The sequence below is a fragment of the Ailuropoda melanoleuca genome, chromosome 8, assembly GCF_002007445.2.
Source record: "Ailuropoda melanoleuca isolate Jingjing chromosome 8, ASM200744v2, whole genome shotgun sequence".
NCBI lineage: Eukaryota > Metazoa > Chordata > Mammalia > Carnivora > Ursidae > Ailuropoda > Ailuropoda melanoleuca.
In genome coordinates, this window is record NC_048225.1 from 44181424 (window position 1) to 44207846 (window position 26423).

The 26423-nt window shown below is 39.1% G+C and overlaps 1 protein-coding gene across 22 annotated transcripts in view; it reads left to right on the forward strand.

Moving 5' to 3' along the window:
• SYTL2 (synaptotagmin like 2) overlaps nt 1-24989 on the forward strand; it is a 117082-nt gene extending 92093 nt beyond the window's left edge. For 7 of the 22 annotated variants that reach the window (XM_011222438.3, XM_019797582.2, XM_002917301.4 and 4 more), the window contains 11 exons: nt 1725-1826; nt 3892-3945; nt 8173-8267; nt 11365-11484; nt 12793-12962; nt 14029-14131; nt 16210-16380; nt 18952-19030; nt 21662-21761; nt 23449-23654; nt 24522-24989. In XM_011222438.3, coding sequence (XP_011220740.2) covers nt 1725-1826; nt 3892-3945; nt 8173-8267; nt 11365-11484; nt 12793-12962; nt 14029-14131; nt 16210-16380; nt 18952-19030; nt 21662-21761; nt 23449-23654; nt 24522-24667 — 1346 coding nt within the window. In that variant the 3' untranslated portion in view covers nt 24668-24989. Of the gene's footprint in view, nt 1-1724; nt 1839-3891; nt 3946-5203; nt 5255-8172; nt 8268-11364; nt 11485-12792; nt 12963-14028; nt 14132-16209; nt 16381-18951; nt 19031-21661; nt 21762-23448; nt 23655-24521 lie in introns of those variants that run through there. The other 15 variants (XM_034666181.1, XM_019797588.2, XM_034666194.1 and 12 more) reach the window with 8 other exon arrangements.
• The last annotated feature ends 1434 nt before the right edge of the window (nt 24990-26423 follow it).

The window sequence follows — 26423 nt, forward strand, 5'->3', positions numbered from 1 at the left end:
AGGCTCCATGGACAAATACTTTTGGAAATGCTGGGAAATAATGCACATTATCTGCATATTAAAGTCTCCAAGGAGATCTGTAGTAAGAAACCTTTAAATCTGAACACAGAGCATCCCAAATGTAATTCATCTTAGAATCCATTTGCTCTAGAATACGTATTAACATTGGGGAGAACTGGGATGCATTTCAGGAACGTATTCTGTAGAGAAGTGTTTCCCAAATTCATTGACTCATTAATGGAATCATTCACTGATTTAGCAAACTTTTCTTTTCTTTTCTTTCTTTCTTTCTTTCTTTCTTTCTTTCTTTCTTTCTTTCCTTTCTTCCTTCCTTCCTTCCTTCCTTCTTTCTTTTCTTTTCTTTTCTTTTCTTTTCTTTTCTTTTCTTTTCTTTTCTTTCTTTTCTTTTCTTTCTTTTCCTTCTTTCTTTCTTTCTTTCTTTCTTTCTTTCTTTCTTTCTTTTCTTTCTTTCTTTCTTTCTTTTTTTCTTTTCTTTCTTCCTTCCTTCCTTCCTTCCTTCCTTCCTTCCTTCCTTCCTTCCTTCCTTCCTTTCTTCTCTCTTTCGGCTCCATGCCCAACGTGGGGCTTGAACTCAAGACCCTGAGAGCTAGAGTCACATGCTATACCAGCTAAGCCAGCCAGGCGCCCCTAGCAAACATTTTTGTAGTGCCTATTGCAGCCACTGTTCTAGGCACTAATAATACAGCAGTGATGAATGACCATATTCAGACCAGAGCTAATACATAAGTTAAGAACCGTCTAGAGATATTTTTTTGTAACATTAGATATATTTAATTTACAACACTTATTTTGAGGTTATGTCCTTTTTCTTTTTTTCTTTTGGTCCTAACATGCCTATTAAAAAAAGTAAGTAAAGTTATTAGTATATGATAGAACCCACACACACTTTAAAATGACTTAATAGGGGCGCCTGGGTGGCATAGCAGTTAAGCATCTGCCTTCGGCTCAGGGCGTGATCCCGGCATTATGGGATCGAGCCCCACATCAGGCTCCTCTGCTGGGAGCCTGCTTCTTCCTCTCCCACTCCCCCTGCTTGTGTTCCCTCTCTCGCTGGCTTTCTCTATCTCTGTTGAATAAATAAATAAAATCTTAAAAAAAATAAAAAATAAAAATAAAATGACTTAATAAAGTAAAAAGTTGACTACTTCATGTCATTTCCCAACATTTTGTTGGAAATTTTGCTAGCTCATGAATCCCCAAAAGCCTGTAGTCGTTGATCTGGAGAATTCGCCCATCTGTGTACCTGATTATACACAGATGTTAAACATCTGAATCCTGCCTTTTATGGTTTTCCGCTAATTGTTTTAATGCTCCTAAAACCACTTTGTGGTTGTCTTCAAAAGCTAGAAGTGAAGTGGAAAGATTCAAAGTCTGGCACGGAACAAATCATGTGCCTAAAATAGAGGTGTAGACGACTAAGAGATCACTTTTCTATTTATGTGGTTATCTTGTTCCTTTATGATTTATGCTTGCAAATACTTCTTGACAAGGAAAATGGTTTTTAAAGGACTTATGAAGAGTGGAGAAATTTTACTTTTTTTCTGGGAAGTGCTTCATTAAGTAAATAAAAGTATAGAGGCTTCTGACATAATCCCTCTTCTCAACCTAGGATACCAGATACCAATGTCCATTGGTTATTAAGAGTTAGGATTTTTGGATCTTTTTTGTCTTGTGCAGTGTTCATCAATTTTATCTCATAACAGGTTCAGAAGAAGAACCCAGTCCTGTCTTGAAAACATTGGAAAGGAGTGCTGCTAGGAAAATGCCTTCCAAAAGTCTAGAAGACATTTCATCAGATTCACCAAGTGAGAATAAAGGTTGCCCCATTGTCCATGCCCCCCGTCTAAGCTTAAAAATGCTCATGTGCTTTTCTGTGGCCTCACTGCATGCTGTTGTGCACTGAAGCCCCTAAAGCGGGGGTCAACAGATGACAGTAACCTTCCCAAAGTGAGTGGAAGCAGCTCATCCTAAAGTGGCTGGAACTTTTAAAATAGTGCATGACGTTTGGTTACTAGAACACTAGGTTTCCTTGAATTGAAGAACCCCAGTTTGAGTGTTTATTCAAGTCCAGTGAGTTTTAAAACATTGGGGTAGCTGGCAGTTCTAGTAAGAATAGCTAACATTTATTGAACACCGTGTGCCAAGACGCGGCTAAGCATTTCACATGCATCATTTCATCTAACTGGCGTACGGAACCCTGCGAGAGATGATGGTTATTCCCATTTTACAGATGAGGAAAATGAAGCTCAGAGAGGTAAAGTACCTTGTATAGTGTCATGCTGCAGAGCTGTGAATCTGAACAGATGACTATTGAGAGCATTTATGAAGTGACCATGGTATATATGACAGTGTTGGATGTCTGATGAATTTGGCATGATATGGAGATGAGTTGGTCCCTACCTTCAAGGACTGTCCTTTCTCTTTTATCCTTTCTTTTCACACATTTCTTTTGGATACTAGAACTAGAAGCCCAAAGACTACCTGTCCTGCAATACTTTAGGCACACTGTTCCCCCAGCTGCTGCTTTAATTGGTGAAGGACTTCTTGAGTACTAACATAAAGCATTATATATATATATTATATATATATAGAGAGAGAGAGAGAGAGAGAGAGAGAGAGAGAGAGAGAGAGAGAGGGAGAGAGAGACTTGTGGGCCAGACAAGTGGACTTAGAAATCCTGACTTCTAGGGGGTTTGCTCTTAATTGTTTTTAAGCTAAGAGGCACCCCTGGGAGCACAGAGGGTCATGAGAAAAGCTACTAAATGAAAGTTAACCACTGCCAAACTCATACGCTTGAGATTTGAACATTGTCATGTTTAGAATATGCTTTAGGCATCTGCAATTGAGACTAAAAAGCCAGAATTTAAAAAGGAGAAGGGGAAAACCACTCCATTAAGTAATCCCTAAAAATCAGAGATTTTCAGGGCTCTGAGGACAGTATTCCCATTTTGGAATGCAGTTCTGTCCCTACCAGAGATCTTGGAATCTCAGGATTGGAAGTGACCTTGAAGGTCACCCATTTTAAACACCCCCCCCCAATGCAGGAATTCCCTATAAAGCCTCCTCAACAGGTGGCCGACCCCCCCCCCCATCCGCCTGAATGCTCCCACAGAAAGCAAGTCCAGTCCTTTGTTGGACCGCCCTAATTGTTCTTCCTGATGTTGGTGATGGGTCCTGAGGAAAAAGACAAAAAAACAAAAAACTCAGCAACAATTGTCCAGTTTGGCAAACCTCTTGCCTGTGAAGCATGGGGCTATTTCCATGGTGCAGCTTTAAAGCACTCAGGAATGTGCAGGGTTAAAAAAAAAAATCACCATCAGCTGACGGGTATTCCTGCACGCTCCCTTCCAAATACCGATACCCACTCTCACACTAGCCTGCCAAGATTCCACTTAGCAGCTGGTCCCCAGTTACATCTCTTCAGTTGACTTCCCAAGCAAGGCTCCCAGAGGCATACACAAATGATGATGCATGCACAGAAATATTTGTTAATGACCATGGGTTTGAGAAGGTGTTAGTCATGGCTAGCATCTTACCCTTTCCAGAAGAATAGAGAGGCTGTTGCCGCCCTGTGTTTTCTCCTGCTGCTGGCCGTTTGCTTGCTCTTAGCTAACCGTCTAACCCTGGGGAGTCCGTGTGCAGCAGTGTGCTGATGTAAGCTGCATCGGGGCTGAAATGGGAGCTCCCGCTATGGCACTGGTTCAAGTAGCTAATCTAAAGAGAAAGTATTTTGGGGAAGACATCTTGGTTGCACCCCTCACTGCATCTTGACTAATTGCTTCCAACTCCGGGGGCTTCCAGGGACAGTCTCATTGTTCTCTCTCGCCAAGGGTCAGCGGTGTTAACCATTTGTTAATTTCTCCTGAACAGATCAAGCAAAAGTAGATAATCTGCCAGAAGAATTAGTACGTAGTGCTGAAGATGGTAAATATCTTTATGTATTTGCATGTCTGTCTGTATATTAGGTTCTGGGGCGGTTTGGGCAGTCACCGGGACGCAGCTGTTGGATAAATAGAAGAACGTCATTTGCCACTATGTGATGAATGGTGCCTAAGTTATTATAAAACGGTTCTGACTCGGCGCATTTAATACTAACTGTTTGTATTCTCAAGGCTTCTGCAGGTGATACCGTTGTGAGGATCGCATCAGAGACCCTTGGGAAGCAAGGGTTTCTATAAATAGGAAATTGTATTTCTATGGGTATGAGCTGATTTTTGCTACTCTGACTTGCAAAACTCCTTGTGAGGGCAGGAAGCATCGGGTGGGTTCCTGGGTTAAGTTATTCGTGTATTTGTCTCATGTCACAGCATTTGGATCTCTCTGGGTACAGCTGGTAAAGCTTTAACTTCAAAGGGAAGAGTCCCAGAACCAGAGTCAGGATCCTGCCTTGCCTCATTTAAATAGCTAAAAATATACTGAGGTAAAATGAACTGGTTCTGAATGTTAAGGAGCCAGAAGATATTGAAGTTTGTCAATGGATTGAGTACTACATAGTTCACTGATAAAATATACAGGGTAATAGTGCCTTGGTGGGGGAAGGGATGGAAATGAGTCTGATTTTTATAGTTCAGCATTTATGCAAATATGTAATTTATATTTGTACACTGGAATTGTGTTTTCTAAATTGCCTTTACTATAATAATAAAAATATATATTAACTGAGCTTTCCCCATAAAATGTAGCATCAGAACTCCTCAAAGGTCATTCCTTACTTTTGTGTCATAGTTTTGTCTTTCTCATTGAATTCTTACAACAGCTTCGTGGAAGTAGGCGTGGCAGGGATTTTCATTTTCATTTACAGATAAGAAAAGCTCAGAGAAATGAGGTGACTTGTCCAGGACCCTGTAGCTAGTTGGTTGGGGGCGGGGGGGAGGTGGCAACTAGAAGCTCGGCTTCATTACTCCTAGTGCAGTGCTTCTTCCATCCCCGAGCTGTGTGTGGCTCAGTGACTTAGTAGAAAGATGCCAAACATCTCCTATGCTGGATGTTGGATTTTCAGTTGACTAGGAGACCCCTAAAGGGGGTACTGAAGAGTCACTCTGGGGAACACATAAAAGCAAGCTGAAAACCTATCAGCTGTATTCTGCAGTCTCCATTGTGAAACTGATATGTGAGCTTTACTTTCATGTCTCTTTAATCCTTCTTGGAAAATGGTATTTATTCTCAATGTTGCTCTTCTGAGTAGATCAAAAACCAGATCAGGAACCAGATACAAATGAAAGCATACCAGGAAGTGAGTAGCAGGAATTTTCTCACAAATGACTAAATGTTGCCACTTTACATGGTGTTAAATATACTGAAATAACTAACACTATTAATCACGCAGTATTTATTATTGGTACTAAACTCTTGCAGCTCACAAAACTATTTCATTCTGACAAGGGTTTTATTAAAAACATTTTACTGCTGCCAGTGTTGAAAGATTAATTTGTGGTTCCCCTGGGGGAGAGTTATGTATTTTAAAATTTTTTATGTAGACATATATATGTACAATATATAAATATATATATGTATGATATTGCTGAGTATTATTATACTTCTGTAAGTCTCTCTGCTCTTTGAGTCTTTTCTTAGAATGAAGGTGACACCTTCTGTTATCACTTGGCTTTATGTTGCAGTATGGTCTTGAGTATTGGATCTCTTGTGGCCTTTACACAAGACTGTAAACATGAAACAATTTATAGTTCATTTGGACCTAAGAAAGTATCGTACTTTTACAGTTAGTATGCATTATGGTTGTATATATATATGCCTCTCTACATACCGATGGAAGCTAATTTTATTATGTCCAGGGTTTAAGCTCTGAGGTTCAAAACTGGACTCAGTATATATTCAATATATAAAGCAAGTGAACATCTCAATCTTCAGAAATAAGTCTATATGTGTGGTGGCTAATGTCCATCCGCTAATTAATATCCACCACCAATCAAAGATAATGATTGTTTACTCTTTTCTGTTCAATCTGAAGATTGCTGTACTTAACTCCGACTGCTGTCTCAAGGACAAATAGCACGTTAAAAAGGTGTCTGTGGGGCCTAGCAAAGCATGCAGATAGCGTGTGTGTCTTCTTAGCTTCCCAGTTTCAGCCAGTTGCATAACGCTAGGCGCTGGAGGTATGAAGATAATGATACACGTGTCTGCCCTTAGGAGTGCACAAGATTTTTATTAACAGTTTCCAGTAGTCTGGATGTGCTAATAAGTCTTATCGAGAAGAGAGGCTAAATGAAGGAGCCATTTAATAGAGAAACAAAGTGCTGACACTAGAAGGCCGTGACATATAGTCTGAAATCCGAAACTTTGCTCATGAGGTCCTCCTTCCGGAGATGAAGGTGCTGAGCACATGACCTGACCAATTCTTAAGACGTCACTAGGCAACAAGACAATCCAGGTTTTGGCCCCTGATGCGTGTTCTCTGTCCAGCGGCTTCAGAGGAACCAAGACTTCTGTCCCTCAGGGGTGTTGGGTGAAGAGGTTTCTCCAGGTGCTTTTGAACTGGCAGATGCTTAAGTTTGGTCCTCTTGTTTCATCTTGTTTTGTTCAACATTTAGCCCAAGTAATGAAAACAAAGCATAGACATGGACGTATATGCCAATGTGTCTGTGTCTTTGTTCATGACCTAGCTTAGTTAGGTCAAGCCAAATAGGCGAATCATGTGCTGAATTCTGGATGAATTAATTCTCTCGCTGGTATTTTCCAAGATGCCTATTAATGTATGGGCTGAGATTATTTCTTTTCTCTAGTGAAGAATGTATTCTTACCACAAAACAAAATTGAAATACATGATCGAAACATAAATTACTAAAGCCTAATAAATGTAAAACTGACTACCTTTGAGTAGCAGATATAAATTTTGAAAATAACAGGGAGCAGTATTATGATAAAAAGTTTTTGCATACTCATTAGGCTCTACTGTGTCCTCATGGGACCTAACCTTACACTACTGCGGTGTAAGTCACAAAATATACCCACATACACATTATTGTTTAATTGGTAGTGATTAAAGCAGGTGTCATCTTGCGAGTCACTGTAAATGTATTTTGATACATTTGTGAGCCAAAGGCTAGATGAAAACTATGTGAATAAGCAAATATTTATTATGTATAGTTCAATTTTCAGTTTTCCTTCATTAATTTTCTTTTAACTAAAGATGAATTTAGCTAATGCTTAGGGCTGAATTTGAGCTTTTTGAGCTATATATTGAAATATAATTTTATTTTTGTTCTCCTGATATCTCTTTTACCGGTAAAAACCAAGTCGGTATATTTGTATCACATCAAAAAGGTAATTTAAAGATTATCAGATAATATTTACTTTTTAGCAAATACTTATGGAGAGGATACTATGTGCCAGGGCACTGTTCTAAGGTCCTTGAAACATATTAGCTCATTCAGTATGCAAGCTCTGCTTCACCAAAGCTTAGACACCAATTCTTAAAGAAAGAAATAGGTTTCTAACTAGAGTTACACAAATGAGGAATAGAATTCATCATCTCATTGTGACTTCCACACATATACTTACTGTATTTAAAGGTGTCTAAATAAGGTGTCTGATACCTTTCTATCAGAAAAGTAAATAATTTGCTTTAAAAAATAATTAGTTTGAACTCATGTTTTTCATAATTCTGAGTGAGAAACACTATCAGAGAAGTAATCCCCACAATCATTGAACGAACAAGCCCTTCCTTTAGACACTCAATAGCCAGGACACTATTATGATTGAGTTGTGTACAGAGATCCTTGCTGTCCAATGAAATAGTTTTTCAGTCTGCAGCATGTTTTAAAAATACATCCCAAGGAGATGAACCAATAAATCACACATCTTGTGGTTCAAATTTCTGATGTGAAGGATAAGTGAGCACCAATTCACAATGGTGGTATGTTTCAATATAGTTCAAATCCAGCTCCAGATTAATAAAAACTAAGTCTTTAAATTAATTGTTATTTTCCATTGGTTCAACTCCTTGCCATTTCTCTCTGTATAATTTATGAAAACTGCATGTTGCATGTGATCCTGTGCATGTGAAATACTGTGCCTTTAACCTTTTTGCAAAAATATCTCGTTCATAGATGAAAGAAAAGTGTGTTTTCAACTTATACTTTATGTTTGTCTGTTAATGTGAGGATAATTTTGAATGGAAATGCTGCTGTTTAGTTTCCACAGTGCCTTCACAACCTGATAATCCATTTTCCCACCCTGACAAACTCAAAAGGATGAGCAAGTCCGTTCCAGCATTTCTCCAAGATGAGGCAAGTTTGTCTTCTGTAACTTCAGAAAAATGGAACCAAATAGATGGCTTTGCAATGCCAAGGTTGGTGTGTTTGTATTCAGTGGTGGCAGAGGCCAAAGAGGTCAGCAAAACTGACCCCTGCCTTTCCTATCAATAGAGGTAGTGTTGTTGATCCTGGAACAAGGCAAGGCATGTCTCATTCGACTCAAACAGTAACTCATTTTGGTGGTGAAGTCAAGTTGCATTGATTTTTGGAATGTGCCTTTTGTTTCAAAGTGGGTACAAAATAAGAAATCCAGGCAGAAATATGTTGGCATGAGCACCACTCTATAGTTTCCAGTAGAGATGATCTGTGAAAGCTTTGTCCAGGTAGCATGAATAGCTTGAAAGCATTTGTTAAAGTAGTAAGGTGACAATGACACAGCAGACTTTAAGGATACCTACTGGGTGTAGGCAGTTGACATACATTATCTCATGTAATCATCCAACATGCCTGGAAGGCAGGCACCATCATTATTACCAGGTATTACAGATAAGGAAACGCTGGGAGAGGTGAGTAAGCTCACATAGCTAGAAGGGGGTCGAACGAGGGCTGGAGCTCTGATCTGATTATGGTGGTTAGCCATTATACCTGCTGTCTCAGGTCAGAACAGGATTATTCTTGCTATTCACTCAGTACTTTGTAAATACCAGGCACTTAATATTCATTCTGATACCTAACTCTCACCAACTAAATGAGGTAGGTACTATGTTGTCCATTTTACAAAAGAGGAAAGTACTTGAGAGAGGTTAAATCACTTTCCTCAAATCCAACCACTGCTAAAAAGTAGATGTAGGACTTTAACTCAGGTCCTTTGACTTAATTAAGATCCCATGTTGTGGATGGAGGGATGGGTTAAGTAGGTGATGGGGGTTAAGGATTGCACTTGTGATGAGCACTGGGTGATGTATGGAATTGTTGAATCACTATACTGTACGCCTGAAACTAATATAACACCATGTATTAACTAACCGGAATTAAAATTTAAAAAAAAGCCAAAAAAAAAAAAAGATTCCCTGTTCTAGCCAAGATAATTAGGAGCATGGAGTCGAGCATTCCTAGTGCTGGCTGTGCTGCTAATTTGGTGTGTGACTCCAGGCAAGTTCCTTAACTTCCCTGAGTCTGGTTTCCTAGTCCTACCTCATCAGGTGGTGAGGAGTCAGGGAGAGAATATGGGGGAAACCTATGGCAGAGTGCTTGACACACAGTGAATACCAATAAATGCTAGCTGTTACTATTAGCAGTTTGGGTCTGATATTTGATAGTGAAATAAAAAGCATTGTCCTCAAGCATTCTCTTAGTAGATGAAATGTGAGGAAAATTCTAGATAGCATATAAATAATGTACCTCCTCCCCAGCTTCCCGGGCACCCCTCTGTCTATTCTTGGGCCTTAGATGAACTGTGTCTGCAAATATACACCCTTGCATATGCTTAACAGCCCACATTACAGTTCCTTTGAAAAGAATCACTCATTCTTTGGAACTCAATCATTAGTTGGAAGCCAACAGTAGGCAATCTCATGGATTTCCTGCTTTTACACCTTTGCAAATAGGCTTTGGTCTTGGTTGGTCATATGAATAAGCTATATAATAACTTAAGAGGCAAGTGACACCAGTTCCTGGTTTTTCATTTTTCTCCTCCATCAGTTTAATGTGCCACCTCATAGCTCCACACAAGAGAGAGTCCAAATCGTTTGAGTTTGTGCATCAGAGATGCCCAATGAAGCTATAGAATTTTACCTCTCAAAGCGTGTGGGTTAGATCGAATGTTAAAGGAAGTGGACATGAAACCAGGCCTTGCTCCTCTGTCCACTTTGCCTTTGAGGCTTAGCATCAGTCATGTTCATTGAGTACCTGCTGCATGAAAATTGGCATTTGAGGTCAACAAGACAGGATCCCATCCTTCAGTAATTCACTAGTGACCTGATGCACTAGGTAGAGCACAGTTCATGCTGTAATAGAGGGAAATGGACTGTAGGCACGGGGGAGAGAGGTTGACAACAGACACACTATGGTGTGGGTTTTTTTAATCCTTGAGGGAGGATTTTTTTTCTTATCCATATGAGTGATAAATTTTGTTTTTCTTTAACTCCTTCCTTAATCTGCATTAGAATTGGCATCTGTTATATGATGCATAATTGCATGGCCCTGGAATACCTTGGCATGTACTAACTGCTCCACAAAGGTGTTTCCCTAACTCCACTGAACTGCTCCATAAACTCTCTAACCCCCAAAGGAGCTCATTCTGAGTCATGAATTTCTACAGCTACCATCTAATAAACTTTAGCTCTAAATATAATAAAATGTATTATTGCCACTTTTTTTTGACCCAAGTAAATATTTCCTGGAACATATTTAAAATAAGTATCTTTGTTATTTTTTTCCCAAAAATATGTTAAAATCTAATGTGGGTAGAACTGAATATACTTTAATAAATATAATTTAACATATACTTCCCTATAGCAGTAAAAAAGATAAACACAATCGCAGTATGGAAATACACAAAAGGTGGTTTAAAATTCTTAAAATCTGTATGTATCTAAATGTTAGTTTAAACAGATCAAGCTAGCATTTATTTTTTCTAGTTTAATAGTGTCTCAAGTAAAAGATTTGATTTTTAGGGAAGTTAAGGCTATGTTAATAATGAGAGGAATTGAGCATGACATTTTATGTTTTGACGGTAAATCTTAGACCTTTCGTTGTTTGGGTAAAGTTAATTTCTCATATATAGCAATAAAGTTCTCCACGTAACATAAACACGTGATATTAAGAGATTGACAAGAAAGCTCACAGCAGTGCTGCCTTTTGTAGCACCATAGGCCCACCTGTAGGTGAAAAAACAAATCACTTTGTTTGGTGTGGGTAGCTAAGCACTGCTGTCCTCCTTAGTGAGGTCCAGGATACACCACCACTTCATCCCGATTGCTGTTCCCTGATGATAGCACTAGTGTCCTTTGACCTTCAGAAATGTTCATAGATCACTGGGATACCAAGGTGTCACGTTTTTCTAAATAGAGATGCTGATCTTCACTCATTCTGAATTTAAATTTTGCGTATATTATATGATGTTTTGTAGAGTGATGACAGAGAAACAGATACAGCATCAGAAAGCAGTTACCAGCTCAGCAGACACAAGAAGAGCCCAAGCTCTTTAACCAATCTTAGCAGCTCCTCTGGCATGACGTCCCTGTCTTCTGTATGTAAACACAGGCTCCGTGTTAATATCTTTGCGCTTCCGTGAACCTTGTTCTATCATGCTCCTGCTTGCTACGGAATGGCCTCCTATTGTATGCCCCAGATGCCAAGAGCACAAGCTTTTTCTCTAACCCAGAATTAGCTTCTGGCTAGCTAAATCTTTGTTTTTCTTTTTTTAAGCATAAAAAGAGTTCATATCCATTATAAATGAATATGGTTTTTTTGAATGTAAGTACTTCAAAAATAAACCTTAATTACCAACAAGATGAACCGCTACATTTTTCTGTGCAAAAATGGGATAACTTTTGTAAAGCCTGCTTGTATCGGATATGTTTTATAGTTCTGTTTGCAGGTATAGGATTGTGCCTGTCTTTTAGCAAACATGGTGAATTAAAGTACTGATTCACATAAAATAGGAGCAATGATTCTTTGCCTTACAGAAGGACTCAGAGAAGGATTTTTAAAGGGAAATCTCCTAAGTGTAGTTGTTCAGGTTCCATGTAGAAAATGTGACTTTACCTAGAACTCCTTTCATAAAGTAAGGTCATCATGTGTGCGTGGAGTATGTGTGTATATATATGGAAATATACCCACATACACTTACCCAGATAGTTCTCTGATACATGCACTATCTCACCAGGTATGCTAACCAAATGATAAAGCTGCACTTAAATTCTTACTAGCCTTCCATTTTCAAACTTTTAAAAAATCTGTTTAAATTGAATTTCTGCTGATGATACTCAAAAGTATGGCCTGAGGAAGGCTTTCAACTGCCTTCATCAATCATCCATTCTCTACCCTTCCTGATCTCTAAAGGCGTATGGCTCACTAAGCATTTTCCTAGATTCAGTGGATGGGTAACATAGTAAGATTCCTTTTTAGTGCCTTGGAAATTTGATAGAGCAACGTGTCACTGTGATTTGTGTGCCTGAGGTTTCTCACATCCTCTTTCTTTAACATCTTAAATACTAAGCATGCCTAAAAATGGAACTCTGAATGCCCTCTATCATAAAATCCCCCTGCTTTGAAATGTGCCAGCATCTAAATAACTTTGCTTTGAAATGAGCCAGCATCTAAATAACTTTGCATTTCACTTGTCATCTGTATCTTTCAGAGGCAATTTTTTTTGAAAATACTAGTCATGTCATATATCATGTCAGGTTGTCTGTGTTGGTCTGTCTTTATGCCCTATTAACTGCTTTAAATGCAAACTAGAGAAATAATGGCAAGCCAAGATTATATTCATGATCCTTGCGTTGGGCCCACAAACAAGACAGGAACAAACACTGCGTGTTTCCAATGCCTTCAGGTGAGCGGCAGTGTGATGAGCGTTTACAGTGGAGACTTTGGCAATCTGGAAGTGAAAGGAAATATTCAGTTTGCAGTCGACTATGTGGACTCACTGAAGGAGTTACATGTCTTTGTGGCCCAGTGTAAAGACTTAGCAGCAGCGGATGTCAAAAAACAGCGCTCAGACCCGTAAGTATAACTTGGAATCACTGTTTTCTCTTAGTTATTCGTAATCTTGTAGGAATTGGGAAAGAAAGTAATCGAAGGGAGGATATGTGTGTGACTATATCAAAAAGAAATGTTTGAGAAGAAAAATTGGGGGGAAATGGTGTTTTGTTTACTCTATAAATATGCCAAACTTATTAAACTATAAAAATGTCAGAGAAGGAGAAAATGTTTCAAGTGGAAGGGACCTCTGAGGCCATCTTGTCCCATTTGTTCTTTTAACAGACAAGGAAACCAGGGCCAGAGAAGATAAGTGACTTATTCACATAAATTCAGAGTCAGCAGCAAAACGGGGAATGAGGGCTTGAACCCCAGTCTCTTCCCATGACACTCTCAAACCTCTCTAAAATTAGAGACATGTCGGGCCATACTTCAGAATGTTTAGTGGTGCAGAAACATTTAAGATTCTAGAATGAGGTAGTTTCTAAATTTAAATTATATTTTACAGAAGAACTTTAGGGGAAATTACCAGCTCATCTTTTCAGTCACAGACTTAATTGAATTTCAGTTTATTTGCAAAAGTTGAATGGTATGCAGAAGTCAGATTCTTAATTATTTTGCTAGCATAAGCCCGATCTTTTATGCTTTTACTATCAAAACAGCTGGGGTCAGTATCCTTTTTTTCCCCCATTGAATATGGCTTGCTTAGGTATGCTAAGATCAATTTTTTTAAAAAGTTCTGCAAGCACCAAAGCCTTTTCTAAATAGTTAACAAGCCAGTAGAATTAAGCACTACGTTAGATGTGTGTCCCCTGCCACCCCACCCGCCCTTGTCAAGTAAGGCCAAAGGAAGAAAGGGATTCAGGAAATATCCTTTAAAATTTTTCAGAACAGTATAAAATGGCCAATTCTGTTGCACTGTGCTTAAAAATTTAAGTATAAAAGGTGTTGTTGAGAATATTCATTACTTAACTGCTTTTCTCAGCGTCATGAAATAATTATTTCTGTCACTTACCAATGAATTTTTCAAAGCAGAGATGGAAACATCACTTTTATTTTCTCTGACCTTCTTGTCTACTTTTCTTTTTAGATATGTAAAGACCTATTTGTTACCAGACAAGGGCAAAATGGGCAAGAAGAAAACACTTGTAGTGAAGAAGACTTTGAATCCTGTGTATAATGAGATACTGCGGGTATCTATGAACTGTCTGTCTAGGAAAATCCTAAATGATGAGCTTTCACTGTGATTGTGTGTCGATAGCCATGTCTTCTTGGGTAGTATCTCTACAGATGAAGTCAGTCATGGAGAGAGAAGGGAAGGGATAAACATGTTCTGAGAAAATGCTTTGCATGAGACCATGCACCATGAATGTTGTATGCCTTCTGTCATTCACTCCCTACATACCCCACCAGGAGGGTATTACCTGCCCCTCACACATGAGGCTTAGAGAAACAAAGGAGTTTGCTGAAAGATACATACCTGAAAACATGGAGCATTGTAACCAAAGGCGCTACCAGAAGCATAATTTTGATCATGTTATTTCTCTGCTTAAAATCTTTTAGGATTCCCATTACCCTTAGAGGCAAGTCCATCCTTACCATGCCACCAGTCTCTTCACAACCCAAGCTCCAGCCTCATCTTTCCACTTTCAGAGTCTTTGTTCAGATCACCCTGATTGCTTTCTGTTCTTTGGAGGAATGAAGCACATTTTCTCACACTGCTGAACCTGGTGTTCCATCAGGATAGAGTACTCTCTTTCCCATATCCTATCCTGAACTATCTCCTCCAGCTTTAAATGCCTCTTCCCAAGAGAAGCTGAACTTAACACCTCAGTACCCCCGGGTCTGCTGCCTCAGGCACCTTGTTTTATATTGGGCTTTTAACTACTGGCTTCATTGTTTGCTTTCCCATTATAAGTTTCCCATTATAAGTAAGTTCCAGGAGGGCAGGGACCAACCCCATGTCATTTATCAGCTCTGTGCCTGTGGGCAAATGGCTTAACCTCTCTGTTCTTCAGATCTGCAAAAGGGAGGCAATAATAGTACCTGCCTCTCTACTTCAGTAGTTGTGAACATTAAGAGTTAATATGTGCAGAGTGATTAGTATACATTAAACACGTAAATGTTGACTCTTAGTACAATGTCTGGATAGGTACTTAAGAAATGTTTATTGGAAGGAGAGAGGGATGGACAGATGAATAGAAAGTATGCATGTCTCAAATACCCATATTATTTTCCCCCCAGACTGCATAAGTCTGCCTTAGTCATGATAATGTAAAACTAAAAATATAAGAAGTGTTCTTCATTTCCCCTTTCTGAAAAGTCTGTCCCACTATTTGATTCTCCTCTGAGGAAAGAAGCAGAATTAAATGAATTTTCAGTCCTTCATGGGTCAGTGTTTTATGGATTTTCTGTAGCCACTTTTTAATTACAGTGTGGCTATGATATACCTCGGGACGCTAGCTATTTCTGGGTCAGCTACTTCAACCCTATACTCAGGAAAAGCCAGCTAATTTAAATGGTAAACTCAGAGAAAGGCAAGACTGCTCCAACCAAAATGGATATTCAAGTAGTACATCATAAGGCCAAATAGAGATGATTTTTAGATTAGAAGTACTATTATCCCTTCCATGATTATATATAATCTAGGATTGACTGCATTTTAGATGAAAAAACTGTTAAGATGCCAAATATTTTCCACTTAACCATATGAAGCAGGAAAAAACAAATATATCTTTTCTTGAAAAATATCTCGTTGCAGGATATCTATAGTGGGAGATGTTTTGGGTAAATGGGGGGAGGTGATATATGGGAATTCTCTGTACTTTCTGCTCAATTTTGCTATAAATCTGAAACTGCTCTAAAAAATAGAGTATTAGAAAAAATACCTTGTCCTTAGGTAGAAAACAGACCACAGGATTAAACTTCATTAGTATTTTTAGACTAAACTGGATTTATATCTAGTTTGAACTAAAAACATCCAGCAAAAAATGAATAATTGGCTTTTGTTTTTAGAGAGCTATTACTGGCTATGATATTTGAACTGTGGTTTGCTTTTCCAGAAGCAGAAAGAAAATCAGCTTTTGTGAAAGATGGATTTAGCTCCTTGAAACAAGACACTTAAAATAAGATGACTTTGCAATATTTTTGAGATTTGAAATGTTAACAGTTGAGAAAATGTGATCTGCACAAATGACTTTTCATCTCTGTGTCATAACTTTGGTATAAAATAATATTATTTACCACTTTAATTTCCTTCTTTGATCTGCAGTATAAAATCGAAAAGCAAATCTTAAAAACACAAAAGCTGAACCTCTCTGTTTGGCATCGGGATACATTTAAGCGCAATAGTTTTCTAGGAGAAGTGGAAGTTGACTTGGAAACTTGGGACTGGGACAACAAACAGAATAAACAATTGAAGTGGTACCCTCTGAAGCGAAAGGTAAGTGCAGACTTGCTGGCTGGTTGGCTGGTTGGTTTGAGGCCTGCTGTATAAGAGAAAGCTACTATAATCACATTTTAATTCATAATGGTTATCCATAGTTTGGGTCATTACATCTTTCCACTTAGCACCATATGTCTCTTTTTTTAATTTTGTTTTTTTAGAAAGAGAGAGCCTGTGCAAGTAGGGCGGGAGATTGAGAGAGAGGGAGAGAGGGAATATTAAGCAGGTTCCACGCTCAGTGTAGAACCCTACACAGGGCTCGAACTCACGGCCCTGAGATCATGACCTGAGCCAAAATTGAGAGCGGGATGCTTAACTGACTGAGCCACACAGGTGCACCTGTCCCATATGTCTATTATGCTCTTTTCTGTATTTCCTATTCTTTTTTTTTTCCTCCCTAGATTTCAGGCTGGCTAGTTTTTGCTAACCTATCTTTTTTCAGCTTAATAATTTTCTTATCTGCTATGTCTAAAACAGCTATCTTACAAGTTTAAACATTATATTTTTCAGATTTATATTTTCATTTGATTTTTTATAGACCACTTCTCTGCTAAAATTCTCTATCTTGACATTATTTTTATGAACATATTAATCAAAGTTATCTAAGGCATATATCTGAAAACCTAGTATCTTAAACATTTATAACAATTTTTTATCTTAGTTCAGCCATTTGGTCCTTTGTCCTGGTATGCCCGTTTGGTTTTTATTGCACACTAGACATTATATATTAAAAACTCTAGGGATACTTTGAGACATTTTACTTTTGTTTCTGACACACAGGGTAGGGACAGATCACCTTAATCTAATCTGAGAATGAACCAACTAGAAGCTGGGGTTCAGTTTTCTCGTGGTCTGATGTAGTTTTTGCTTACCCATATTCCTAGGCTATGACCCTTCAGAGGTTCCAAGTGAAAGCCTAGGAAAGTAGTTCTCAAATTTTAGCATGCATCCAGTTCACCTGAAGGACTTATTAAAACACACATTTCTGGGCCCTGTTCCCAAGGTTTCTGAGTCAGTAAGATCTGGGCCCGAGAATATGCATTTCCAGCAAGTTCCTAGGCATTGCTAATTGCTCATGCAGAGTATGGCCTGGGGACCATACTTTAAGAACCACTGATCTAGGGTATTTTCTAAGGCTACTCATCTTTGCTGGCCGTGAACTCCAATTTTTGTCTCCCCTGTCCCACAAGACTGGCAAAAGTCCTGCTCAGGCTTCTTAGTCTCTTTCAGTTAGGCTTTTATGTGCTAGTTTGGCACTACTTAAAAATCAGCTGATGCCTCAACATGAAAAGCAAGGAACGTCAGGCTCAAAGATCTTGTCCATTTGAATCCTGTCTATATTAATAATTCTTTAGCTCCTTCAAATAAATTTGTTTAATCCAGTTTTTTTTATTGTTCTCAGTGTGAGGGTTGGTGTGATCCCAGCCAGAAGGGATAAATAGCAACAATACAAATCATTGTTGAGTATCTACATAATGCAACACTTTCACTTGAGAAATGGTTCCCAGATAGTGCATCAAAATCACCTGAAGTCAAGCAGAGAAAGACAATTATCATATGGTTTCACTCATTCATGGAACTTAAGAAGTAGGAAGATTGATAGGAGAAGAAAGGGAAGTAGAAAGGGGGGTAAACAGAAGAGGGAATGAAACATGAGAGACTATGGACTTTGGGAAACAAACTGAGGGCTTCAGCAAGAGGGGGGAATGGGATAGGCTGGTGATGGGTATTAAGGAGGGCATGTATTGCATGGTGCGCTGGGTGTTATGCGCAAGTAATGAATCTTGGAACTTTACATCAAAAACTAGGGATGTACTGTATGGTGACTAACATAATATAATAAAAAAATTATTAAAAAAAAAAGAAACTGAAAAAAATAAATAAAAATCACCTGAAGCCCTTATTTCTAGTCTTCCTCAGAAGATGTCAAGAGCTTTTCATTTTAAACTAACTTCCCTTAGTTTCTGATGCATAGCTATGCTTTGGCAATAAGACTCTAAAGGACCAGAATTTGAAAGTAAAACCATCTCTCTTATACTTGAAAATAATAGACATACATTTTTAAATTATTGTCCGGTCTTTGTTATTCTTAGAGATCTCACATGATGTGATCTGAAACAATCAGGTTAATGCAGCTTTGAAAATGTAATGTTTGGCTTTTCTTCCCCCTACTTTCCCACATTCTTCTTACTCAAAGAAAGAGAATAAATAGTTTTATGTGCTGGCTGGGTTACCAACAAAAATATGTGTGTTTTTATAAAAACCAAAGCATCACAGGACATTTCTCCTATCTCCAAGAAAGCCATTCTGATTTCTCTACCATCTCTGGACTAAAGGCCTTGAGATGTTTTCTGGGTACCAAGCAAGTTTTTTCAAGATACACAATATATGGCTTTCCCAGATATAAAAGCAAGAGTTCAGCTCTGATGGGGAAGGAAATTTTAATCCTGGGCACTCATGGATGATACATAGTCTCAGAATTGGAGCAGTTACGGTCCTATAACAGAGAACCAACAAACAGTAAAGTCGTTTGTGTCTTACACCTACTGACAGTCCTTCATTTTCCAGACAGCACCAGTTGCCCTTGAAGCGGAAAACAGAGGTGAAATGAAGTTAGCTCTCCAGTATGTCCCAGAGCCAATTCCTGGTATGCAATGATTTTCCATCCAAATTTATGTCCTTCCTGATCCTTCCCCTTCCCAAGGATTTCTTTGGACTCTGTGATATTTTCAAAGGTGAAACCCTCAGCAGATTTATTAACTTAGTAATTGTATGGACCAAATAAGTCAATTTACAGTTGACAAATTCTCTTTTTTTATTGTGGTAAAAACACAAAATGTAAAATTTGCCATCTTAGCCATTTTTAGCGTACCATTTGTAGTGTTACGTATATTCCCATCGTTATGAAGGAGAGCTCTAGAACTTTTTCATCTTGCGTATATGAAACTCTGTACCCATTAAACTATACCCTTGCCTTGTCCTTCACCTAGCCCCTGGTAACTACCATTCTACCTTCTGTTTCCATGAAGAAAAAAAATCCTCATTTTACAAAATTCTCTAGTTAGTCCTTGTTTTAATTTTCACCTCACTCTCCAAAAAGTTGGTATTTGCACAACAGGAATGGCCTTTACCGTATTCAGAATTTGGACCTGTTGGTAGTGTTATGGTAAGAATGGAGCCTGAGTGTTCTTCACAGGTGAGAATCAAAAGAATGCATATGAAGCCCCTAGGAAATTAGAGTTCATTGGTTCTCCAAGTCCTCAGCAGGACAGAAAGCTTTTTCCTCAAGGTTCTAATTGCATCTGTGATGTTAGGACCTCAGGTCTACAACCCACTTAAAGAACAAGAGACTAGCAAGTAATGAATGCCAGCCCCCTCTCATTTCCCAAGAAGTTCCCCAAGTTTTATTCCTTAAGAATCTGTATGAATGTTATGACTGAAATCAGAGTTTGCAATTCAAATGTTCTCAGTAACCAGGCAGTGAAACTTGTGGGATGAAAGAAATAATGGATGGTAAGGGCAGTGATTGAACTGGAGAAAGGCATTCTAATTCAGTTTAAAAAAAAAAAAAAGGAATTGGAGGACAAGCAAAACATATCTTTAGGCCCCTATGGTTGCCAAACCACCTTGTTGTTACTTCTGGATCTTCCTAAAAGGCAGATTTTCTTAATATATATAATTTGTATCCTATCATTTATGGTCCACATGCATAGAAATTCTGCCAATCTCTTTTCCTCCACTGTCATTTCTTGGTGGTGGGGGCAAAAGGGACCATGTGTTGTGATGGGCTCCACCTTGTCTGACTTCTTGCTCATGTAGTTTCTCTACCCTGGAATGTCTGCCTCTTCGCCAAGTCTTTGGATAGGTTGAGAAGAAGTCCCATCTTTTCCATAAAGCTTTTCCTGGCTATATTCTCTCACCCTCGCTGATCGCATTGTCATCTAGAACATTGCAGTAATAGCTTGGCATTTCATTCTGTATTACATTTTTATATTTTTTATATGAATTACTCTTTTTGGCTTAAGTGTAAACATTTTCCAAGGACATAGATGTCTTATATTCCTTGTATATCCAACGACATTCCTAGCATAGGCCTGAGCACATCATAGATGCTCATTAAATTCTGCTTGGTTGACTGGGTTAACCTATTCAGAAAAATATGGTAGTGGCCCTTTGTCCATGTGTACCCAGTCTAACCAACACCTGAAGACTAGGCCAACTTCTCAGTAATTCCCTGTCCTTAACATTAGTTACTATGTGTATGTATACAATATTCCCATAAAGTATGTAACCACATTTAACAAGGAGAGTGGCTATACTCTTAGCCAGTACCTATTCTGATTACTTTATACTCAGTATGTTTCAATTGCCCCCCATTAACAGCAATTGATATTAGTATTAATATTTGAAAGGAATATGCTTCTCATTGAGGTGTTTTGAATATAACTACACATGGATGATTTACATACCCAATTTCTTTAACTTGTCTTGAAACAAGCCAAAACTAGAAAAAAATGATATAGCACTCTGTACTTGGAATCAATATGAATTATTTTTTTTAATTTAAAAAAAATTTTTTGAAAAAATTAATTAATTAATAGAGCAAGTGAGCATGAGCCAGGGGAGGGCCAGAGGTACAGGGAGAGAGAGAATCTCAAGCAGACTCCACGCTGAGCACAGAGCCCAGTGCCACGACTCTGAGATCATGTTCTAAGGCAAAATCAAGAGTCAGATGCTCAACTGAGTGAGCCACCCAGGCATCCCGGGGCTGGCTTTAAGTACTGTGTGATACAGGAGTTCAAATTATATCCCCAAACCTATTTCCTTTCTCTCTCTCTCTCTCTCCATCTCTCAATTCACTTCCTTTGGGTTTTTACCATTCTTTTTTTTTTTTAAGATTTTATTTATTTAACAGAGAGAGAGACCACAAGAAGGGGAGTGGGAGACAGAGAAGCAGGCTCCCTGCTTAGCAGGGAGCCCGATGTGGGGCTCGAGCCTAGGACCCGGGGATCATGACCTAAGCCAAAGGCAGATGCTTAACCAACTGAGGCACACGAGTGCCCCAATATGAATTATTTTCATAGAACTCTCTGAGCTCAGTGCAGCCAGACTGGAAGATTCAGTTAGGAATGTATGGATTTAACCAATTAGGATCATATCCTCAAGCCCTAGCTAGTATCACTGTGCCAGACCATTTTTAGGTTGGCATCTTTGGATGTCGTATTGCCAAGAGAGGAATGGCAGTGAAATTTCATTTTCTGTCCTTTTTCAATTACAGGTAAAAAGCTTCCTACAACAGGAGAAGTGCACATCTGGGTGAAGGAATGTCTTGATCTACCACAGCTAAGGGGCAGCCATCTAAATTCTTTTGTTAAATGGTAATAGCATTGATAACTCCGCTTCTCTCAGTTGTACCAAAGCCTGGCCTTTGCTGGTTGTTATCAGGTCTCAATATCTGTGATGCTGAAACTCATAATTCGTGGTTTAAATGACATAACTGGGGACAATGGTGACATGAACTAGAGGGATCTGTGACATTGAACCCCAAAAGTTTTGTTTAGTTTTAAAACCATAAAGAGGGCATACATACAAATGAAACCACGGACCATGAACTCAGATATGGAATGCCTTCTAGGAGATACATCTGCTGGTGAGGATAATATTCAGTATAAAAAAAACTCATCAAATTTCTAATGGTAGGATGCCATACCCCTTGATTCTTTTGTGGCGCAGGGAGAATTCTTCCTCCTGTCCCTTGTCCCACCTTTGTGAACTATTTGCAAAAGGTCTTTTGCCTCATCCTGCAAATATGTAGAAAATGACTTGATAAACAGACCCTTACTAATAGTTTGTCAAAGGAGCTTAAGACAATTTGAGTTTTTAAGTGTCAAACTTTTTTCTCTGTTATACATATAAATGCCTAGCATCTAGTCAGTAGTAACTAAACAGAGATTAGTGTGTACTCTCTTAGCTCCCCCTGACTAATTTTATCTACATAGATTCTTCCAGAAGACCAGTTATAGCTGTTTAAGTTTTTATGCCATTATCTGTGATTTTCCCTATACATATTATTCATAGAGTTGTCAGCTGGTAAGATTTTTCAGCTCAGGTCAGTCTCTCATTCTGAGACAACTCTCAGACCTTCTTGTGTTTATAAGAGGTGTGGTAGGTTAAGAACAGAAAATAGATAATCAGAAATGCTTCCAAATCTTAAAGGAATCCTCAAGCAATTTCTACCACAGTAAGCATTTATTAAATGAAAGCACTAAACTAAGTTGTTTGCTTCATATGTAATTCTAATATTAACCTTATGAAATAGGTATCACCATTCTCATTTTAAAGATGAAGAAGCAAGTATCTGAGAGATTACGTGACTTCTGCTACAATACATAGCCAATAAGTAACAGAGTCAGGATTCAAAGCAAATCTGCTCACTGTAATGCAGAGTCTCTCCAGCAGGATGCTGCCATTACCACCACAACCACCACCACCATGAACATCGCCACCACCATTACCACCATCATCACTACCACCACCACCACCACCATTACCACCACTGTCATCGCTGCCACCACCACCATCATGGCTGCCACCACTGCCACCATCACCACCACCACTACCACTTCACCATTATCACTACCATCGCCACTGTCACTACCACCATTGCCATCACCATCACCATCATGGCTGCCATCACCACTGTCACCACAATTATCACCATCACCGCCATCAGTACCACTACCACCACCACTGCCACAGCCATGACCACCACCACCACCACCACCACCACCACCACCATCACCATCACCATCATGGCTGCCGCCCACCACCACCACCACCGCTACCACCACTAACATTTCACCATTATCACTGCCACCACCACTATCACAACCATCATTATTGCCCCCATCACCACCACCACCACCACCACCACCACTGCCTCTCTATGTTCTTTTTTCTTCCATTTCCTTCTGCCAATCTTCAGTAGCTGTGTTGATGTGCACTGAAAGCATAAGTGTTCACCATCTTATTAAAATGCTTTCATAATAATGATTCCTTTTGTAGTATCATCCTTCCAGATACAAGTAGGAAAAGTCGTCAAAAAACCAGAGCTGTAGGGAAAACCACCAATCCTGTCTTCAACCACACCATGGTGTATGATGGGTTCAGGCCTGAAGATCTGACAGAAGCCTGTGTAGAACTTACTGTCTGGGACCATTACAAATTAACCAACCAGTTTTTGGGAGGTCTTCGGATTGGCTTTGGAACAGGTAATGTTTGTTACGTTTTTAATTCCTCTATGAGCCAAGTGCTTCTGGGGACAGTAGAGGTTTGTTTGTTGTTTTGCTTCTTCCTAATGAAAACAGTTATTCTATTTCTGTTAAGTGTAATGAAATGAATGAGTGAAGGAATGTCAGGCTGTATGCCAAGGGCTCTAGATATGAAGATTAACAGGATGTAGTGTCTGTCCACACAGAGCTTAAGTTACTGTGTGTGGGAGGTACAGAAAAGCCTTCATCACTACTCTTCCCTGAAAAAAAAATTTATGTCTTTACACGACTAAAACTGCGCTTTAAATAATCATAGTAAATAGTATTTATGGAGCACTAGTCAGTCTACTGAGTGCTTTCTTTATATTATTTCACTTAATCCTCACAGAAATCCTATGAATAATTACTGATCTTATCCCCAGAGGAACTGACGTTCCAAGAAACGAAGTAACAGAGCTAATAAGTATTAGAGCCAAGATTCAAATTTGAGTCTGTTAGACACTAAACCCCAAACTACACCTCCTTAGAGATCTTCTGGTGTCACTTCCAACCCATGCCGGGCGCTATCCCTACTACCCCACTATGTCCCTGACAGATCGTCAGCTAGCTTTTCTATGAACACGACGAGAAATCATTACTCTGTGAGTAGATGGAATAGTCCCAATTATGGAGTGCCCTATTATTGGACATTCCAGGGGCTTAAACAGTTCTTTCCTATAAAGAGCCCCAGATAGGCCCTCCTGGTGATATTGAAACTATCCCTTGCTGTCTTCCATTCATGATTATATTTAGGGGATGATCCTTTTTTTTTCCCCCCCAATGAACTATTCCTTTCTAACTGCAAAGCTTCCTTTTTTTCTTTTGCAGGTAAAAGCTATGGTACTGAAGTGGATTGGATGGACTCTACTTCAGAGGAAGTTGCTCTCTGGGAAAAAATGGTAAATTCCCCCAACACTTGGATTGAAGCAACCCTACCTCTCAGAATGCTGTTGATTGCCAAAATTTCAAAATGAACCCAAAGTCAACTGGCTCTTCCACTGAAAACTACTCAACAGGTGGAATCTGATCTTGAAATGGATCTGACTATGTGGACGGATTCTCACCCGCTGCCTCTTGCCACTAACGGAGGCTACACAGCATGTTAAAGTCAACCTGCATATGCTTCTTTGGTTATAAGCCGCAAGAGATTTAAGTAATAACAGAATGTGTAACTTATTTGTGGCTTCAACATTAAAGAAGATATTTGAGAAAGCTAGAAAAATCAAACGGTTGCTTCAGCTTCAAAGAAAAAGCCGTACAAAAATATTAAATGTTGGGTGCTTTTCACCAGCAATATATTCTAGTTTGCCGTCCTGTGTTTTGCACCACATGTCATGCTACAGTTAGGAGGGCCTGCTACTCAGTGGTTAAAAACCCTCGCAGGAACTGAAAACACGTAGTTTTTGGAAAAGAGGGACAGAAAAATACTCTTAAAAGGGGGGGGAGGCAGAATATCAGTGATAATAAAGAATTTGACCATAAGAAAACTATTTACTCTGTAATCCCTATTAAAATATGGAATTCCAGGTTTGGGCCGTGAAACCACATCTACTGCATGCATTTCTGCCCCTGAAAGTGCTTACCCCTCGCCTAGCGTCCAAGTCTCAGATGTGCTTTGGTGCCACCCACTGGCTCATAGGTGGAATTCAGCTTTCGGCTTTATTTTCTCCTAAGATCTCAAGTCTGTATTTTGTAATAGACTGTGTAAAAAAACAAAAACAAAAACCTTGCATATATAAGATTCTGTTTTTCCTACAACTCTACTATATGAAATTGGCATGAGAGTGGTCACAGACATGCTTTGCAATGAAGTTTTAGTTAGAATGTAAACTGTACTTCTTATGTATGTATAATTTTCATAAAGTATTTTGTAGAAACAGAGTAAATTATTGTATGATTTAGTCATGTTGTCAAGTTAATCTGACTTCTTGTTTTGAATGAAATACTTTATGTTAGGGATCCTAAACTTTAAATCCCCTAGCAAGGCTAAAGAACTGCTGAGCTAATATTTCTTGAATCTTTACTGCAACTCTGGACATCATTCCCTCTAAGTGAGAAGCTCTGACTATGTTATTAAAAGTGGAATTTTTATTTTAAAAAAGTAGTTGAAAAGCGTTGAAGGTAAGTTAACATTTATTTTTGGAAAGTTTTCCATGGAGACATGTTTGGGGTCATTTTAACATATAAAGCATTATTCCTCCGTAGGACCCAACTTGCTTGCCTTTCTCAAAACAAGCACTGATTTTAATGTAGGTTTAGGGGGAGCCTGGGTGGTCAGGTGTGTGAGACCTTACAACGGGTGTCTAGCAAATGTCACTGAAAATGACTAGAGTGCTTGCCTCCTCTAAAGATATTAGAATCTTCTGGGGCCCCTGGGTGGCACAGCGGTTAAGCGTCTGCCTTCGGCTCAGGGCGTGATCCCGGCGTTATGGGATCGAGCCCCACATCAGGCTCTTCTGCTATGAGCCTGCTTCTTCCTCTCCCACTCCCCCTGCTTGTGTTCCCTCTCTCGCTGGCTGTCTCTATCTCTGTTGAATAAATAAATAAAATCTTAAAAAAAAAAAGATATTAGAATCTTCTACCCATTTGCCAGTGGCTAACCTAGAACATGCCCTTCCCATTGTGTCTCAAGGTCTTCTAGGGAGATGTGTAGTCCAGCTCTAGGTCCCAGTTCTGCTCTGACCACAGGGGAGGGGCCAGGTGAGCTGAGTGGAGGCACACCTCCCAGGT